Source organism: Lolium perenne, chromosome 3 (genome assembly GCF_019359855.2).
Source record: "Lolium perenne isolate Kyuss_39 chromosome 3, Kyuss_2.0, whole genome shotgun sequence".
NCBI lineage: Eukaryota > Viridiplantae > Streptophyta > Magnoliopsida > Poales > Poaceae > Lolium > Lolium perenne.
This window is the reverse complement of record NC_067246.2, coordinates 304,694,743-304,700,108: the sequence shown is the minus strand read 5'-3', so window position 1 is coordinate 304,700,108 and position 5,366 is coordinate 304,694,743. Positions and strand designations below refer to the sequence as shown.

The window sequence follows — 5,366 nt, the reverse complement described above, 5'->3', positions numbered from 1 at the left end:
TGATCGGAACTGTTCTTTTATTAAGCTTGCTCAAAACAACCAAGCTACACCCGAAACAAAGTTTGGGACTTGGTCTGTCTACATGACAGCATCCAGCTCTACATTGACGACATGGTACACCTGGCATAGGGTGACGCTACTGATACTTTGTGCAGCTCTACAACTCCTCGCACATGCACCAGCATAAACTGTAAAAATGAACCAAACATCAGATTTATCATGAGGATTGCATGCCAAGTGACCGTATCCATTTGCAACACATCAGCCGAGCAGAGAAAGGCCTCAGACTATGTACACCGAAGGCATGTTTCAGCCATAGAAGAGGGCCAGCGCAGCTGCCAATAATCCCACGGCAGTGCCATAAAAGAAGCCCAGACACTATTTCCTGTAGGACAGTACCTTGATCAAAAGCTGTGTATGTGTTTACTCTCAAGTGCAAATTTGGCAATGGCAGCCATGCCATCAGAAGCCACAATTGTTATCTGCGAGCTAGGTTGCTGCTCCTTCGTGGATTCAAACTCGGACATGTGGTGGGGTATAGAGAAACATACCTCTCCGTCGGATCTTCTTTTTTCCTTTGGCGCCACTAATATGGTTCCAACCTGCCATAACCACGTCCACAACAGCACCATGGTTTCAATGTGATGGCAGTTCCACAGTTCATCAAACATGTATCAGATGAAAACAGAAAAATAAGTAGCAAGCTCGATTCCCCTGGTGCTAGCTGGCACAACGTAGCAAGCTCGATTCCCCTCCTCTTCCTACTCATAAAAACTCGCAAGCAGTTCAGGCTAATCTCCACAGGCCCAATACTGCCTTTTTTCATCTGCGTTAAATACATCACAGCCAATTCTTTTGTTTTTGTCTTCAGTGTGCTTCAAGAATAATGCTGTGTCAGTCCTAATTCTCACATAGTAGCTGTTTCTGCTACTCCTAAAGCTGATGAAACCAAAGACGACCAAACATGGACATCAGGTGTTTCTCCATGGTCAATCATCTCCTCCAACCATAGCAATGCATCATATGTTCTGCCAACAGAACATAAACCTTCAATAACATTGCTGAATTCGCTTCTGTCAGGACGATGGCGGCTCTTCACCATCCTCTCCATAACCCCTGCCGCCTCGACAAACTGGCTTTCTGAACACAAGCCCCTGACCAAGATAGAGAAAGTCTCCTTTCCAGCTACACACCCAAGCTGCTTGTCCATCCTTTTAAGGTATCTGAGAGCCCTTAAAGATTGCATACTATCACAGAGACCCTTGATTAACAAGTTATACGTTGTCACAGTGGGAACGAGGCCATTGTTGGCCAACTCCTCCTCCAGCACCTTGATTGCATCATCTACCCTCTGTTCCCTGCACAAGGCAGTGATCTTGGCTTCATACATGCATATCGTCGGCCTGAACCCCTTCTTGCCCATGTCCCGAAACAAATTGCCCGCCTCATTCAACCGCCCCTCGTCATAGAGATCAAGGATCAAAGATTCAAAGCTCGAAACAGTGCGCCCACCTCGTACGACCAGCGCCCGGTCAATGGCTACTCGGGCATCCTCGATGCTAAGCACCGCAAGCATCGGCACACGAAGAGAGCGCCTGCTACCCGGCGTCCTCAGCCCCTTCCTGATAACCTTATCGAGCACCTGCTCCGCCAGTTCGCCCCGGCCAGCCGCGCAGAGCGCGACCAGCAACGCCCGGTACACCACGACGTCCCCGTCGCAGCCCCGCTGCGACACGCGCCACAGCATGGAGTAGACGACGTGCGTGGCCTCGTCGAGCATGCCGGCGTCGCAGAGCGCGGGGACGATCGCGCGGTAGGCGCCTCTTTCTGGTGCGAGGCACTGGTTCGGCATTTCCTCGAGCACCTGCAGCGCGAGGTCAGGGCGGTTGACGCGGCAGAGCTCTGTGATGAGCGTGGTGAGGTCCTCGGACGATATGGATAACTCGGGGCAGCCCTGGAAGTCTTGGAGGAGCCTGGCGGCCTCGGGGAGATGGCCGCGGGAGAGGAGGCGGCGGAGGGTGGCGGAGAAGGAGAGCGACCAGGACGGGGCGGGTGAGGCTGGGAGCGAGGAGCGGAATAGGGAGAGTACGGCGGGGGGTGGGAGGTGTGGGATGGAGGAGGCGAGGAGGGCGTCGGCGGAGGGGGAGCGGCGCAGGACGCGGCGGAGGAGGGAGGGGAGCAGCGTCGGGGAGGAGGCGGCGGCGGCGAGGAGGGTGGCGTGGACGGCGTCGCTGTGGCGGTAGGAGGAGCGCGGGTACCAGCGCGGCGCGGCGTCGTACAGGTGCACGGCCTCGCGCGGGTTCTTCTGGCGGCGGATGGCTCCGGCCAGGTGCGCCGGCGCCAGCACCCGCGGCCACCGCACCGGCGTGCCGCGCCCCATCGCTGCGGACACAGTGAGTCAGTGACACTCCACAGGCTGCAGGAGTTTTCTTTTCCCACCCCTAGTCAATCGGCCCGGCCCGGTCCGACCAAGCTGAGCCATTGTGGCCCAGAAGCGTGCGTGCGTGGTGCCTGGTCGTCCGTGGGCCGCGGGCGGCCCAGGAGAGTGCGCATGCGGATCCGCGAAGAGCGCATGGCAGGTTTGGAAATGGCTGGCGCCGCGCATTCGTCTCCGGAACCTTGACGTCACCACCGCGGCTGTTAAAATAGTAATAGGGGAGGGAGGCGGAAAGATAAAAGATAGAGAGCGCAGCGCAGGGCGCCCGCTTCTTCCCCCTCCTCCGATCGCCGCCTGCCGTTAACTACCCCCTCCACCCCACCCTTCTCCTCCCTTACCTTGCCTTCCCGTGCCACAGACACCAGCAGGAGGAGGAGGAGCCTCGCGCGGGAGACGTGTGCGGTGCTTTGCGTGCGCCGTGGCCTCTGCCTTGCCGCCGGCCATGGACGACCACAAGGAGAAGGAGAAGGAGCACACCGGCGGCAACCCCGACGTGCCCGAGGAGGAGGAGGAGGACGAGGAGGCCAAGCGCGCCGTCCTGCTTGGCCCCCAGGTGCCCCTCAAGGAGCAGCTCGAGCTCGACAAGGTAACTGCCAATCAAACTTTCACTAATTAATTCTTCCTTCCATTCCATTATTTTCGGGAAAATTTAATGCTGACCGATATACTCCCACCAAATGAAACTGAAATATAATCTGTCTCGCATTAATCGTCGAGTATACTATAACGAATTCATTCTCTTCTCTCTCGGCTGATCAATGCAGGATGATGAGAGCCTGAGGAGGTGGAAGGAGCAACTCCTGGGGCAGGTTGACACGCAGAACCTTGGAGGTTAACACCACACCATCCATCCATCCTCCTACTCACCTGACCGATCTCTACTTCCTATCGATCATCATCCAACGAAATCTTCTTAATTATTTGATCGGCTCTGAATTTTCTTCATGGACGCATGCATGCAGAGACTGCGGAGCCGGAGGTGAAGGTGCTGAACCTCACCATCCTGTCGCCCGATCGGCCCGACCTGGTCCTGCCCATCCCCTTCGTCGCTGATGACAAGGGCTACGCCTTCGCCCTCAAGGACGGCAGCACCTACAGCTTCCGCTTCGAATTCATCGTCTCCAACAACATTGTGTCTGGGCTCAAGTACACCAACACCGTCTGGAAGACTGGAGTAAGAGGTGACACCACATACACACACGCACACACCAACATGCATGATCACTCCTCTCCATCTTTTGTTTTGTTTGCTTGCTTGCAAGAATCTTACCAGATCTACTAGTATTTTTCCTACTTGCATTCTTCGTCAAGTTTTGTAGATGGAATACAATGATCCGTTAAATTTCCTTCAAAATTTTTAGTAATGGACTGTGCAGCTTACCAGCCGCGTATGCCTTGGCCGATATACACAACGTTCTAGATAGCGCGATGGCATTATAATGGATCACTTTACTGAAGGACTATATTAATTTGACTACATGTTCAAAGACTAGTTTTCCCCCTCCATGCATCTGAAAAAATCTATACATGATGCTGCAATTGCCACAATTACCCCCCATTGTTCTATACATAACTGGATTTTTTTTGACCAAAATTGTTTCACAAAGAAAATGGTGATGAAAATTCTTGATTAATCGTATATGTGCAATCCGTTTGATATTTAGTGCTTAAACCAAAAATAATCGGGGTCATGTGGCACACGGAGAGGCTTAATTTCTATGCATAGTTTTTTGTTTGTACAAGTATATCCTTTTTGAAGTAGTCAATTGTTGCAGTGGAGAACCAGAAGATGATGCTGGGGACATTCAGTCCCCAGGCAGAACCTTACACATATGCGGGTGAAGAAGAAACCACCCCTGCTGGCATGTTTGCAAGAGGCTCCTATTCTGCTAAATTAAAGGTAATGCACACACTAATCAAGTTTAAGTCCAAATTTTCTCTACCAATCACTTCTTCATCTGATGTATTTGTTCTTCTGTTTGTGATAAATTGATGAAGATAAAATTAAATTGATCTAGCGATCACTTTTGCAATTGATGTGTTTTTTTCTTCTCTTTTTTCAGTTTGTTGATGATGATGGCAAGGTCTACTTGGAGATGAGTTACTACTTTGAGATTAGGAAGGACTGGCCAACCTTCCAATGATGTGGAAACAAGGCACCACCATGCATGTTAGCTCATAGCTAAGCCAAAGGCAGATTGCGCTGTCACTTCTAGAAACAATTATTCCTGCACCATCGTCGTCGTTAACCGCCTTTTCGAATTTCCTTCGAGCTTAATTAATTCCACTCTCTTTTTTCCCGTTCTTTACGCATAATGTTCATTCAAAACTTGTTATATATAATCGGCTCTCCATGGAGATACTTTGATATTTATGTACCCGACCGACTTGCTGCTTGTCTGAAACACATATGGTTTTGTTCGTGTAATTTGTATCCATTAGGCAATTTGATTTCAGAGCTTATCGCTTACAGATCTCTTAAATTAAGTATTCTGATAGCGTGGTTTCTTTTTCTCATAAGGGTGAATGGACTCTGACATGTAAAGGTCTCGCGTGCGTTTCAAGTAGTTTCCCACAGTTGGCGTTGCTCTCACTGACTGCTGCCGTAGGGTAATTATCGCAGTAGGTCATTTGGTTGTTGCTCCAACGCCATTTTCTTTAGGTGGACGAAAGCAAAGCTTAGGCGGAGTGCCAACGTCGGTGCTTCACCGGCTCACACGCACGGTAAGCAATGAATCAGCACTAGCAAGCTGAGGCTTAAAGCCTGCGCCTCGAGACTTACTTGCGCCATCATCTCGAACCAGTGGCCGATCTCTTGTAAGTGGAGTGACCAGACGTACGTCAAAGTGGTGTGCTTTAGCTCTGTCCTTTTTTTTATCGATGTTGTGTGGTTAGAGCATCACTAGCAGAGCCCTCAAAATCTGAACCC

The 5,366-nt window shown here is 51.1% G+C and overlaps 2 protein-coding genes across 2 annotated transcripts; one reads left to right on the top strand and one right to left on the bottom strand.

Annotated features, from left to right (window-relative positions):
* Positions 1-2,416, bottom strand: LOC127345315 (pentatricopeptide repeat-containing protein At1g05600). Its single transcript, XM_071828613.1, has one exon. It carries the CDS (start codon positions 2,378-2,380, stop codon positions 908-910), a length of 1,473 nt encoding a protein of 490 aa, XP_071684714.1. The 5' UTR covers positions 2,381-2,416; the 3' UTR covers positions 1-907.
* Positions 2,417-2,668: 252 nt separating this feature from the next.
* On the top strand, positions 2,669-4,907 carry LOC127345316 (rho GDP-dissociation inhibitor 1). Its single transcript, XM_051371775.1, has 5 exons — positions 2,669-3,023; positions 3,202-3,268; positions 3,400-3,618; positions 4,213-4,337; positions 4,501-4,907. Exons 1-5 carry the CDS (start codon positions 2,880-2,882, stop codon positions 4,579-4,581), a joined length of 636 nt encoding a protein of 211 aa, XP_051227735.1. The 5' UTR covers positions 2,669-2,879; the 3' UTR covers positions 4,582-4,907.
* The last annotated feature ends 459 nt before the right edge of the window (positions 4,908-5,366 follow it).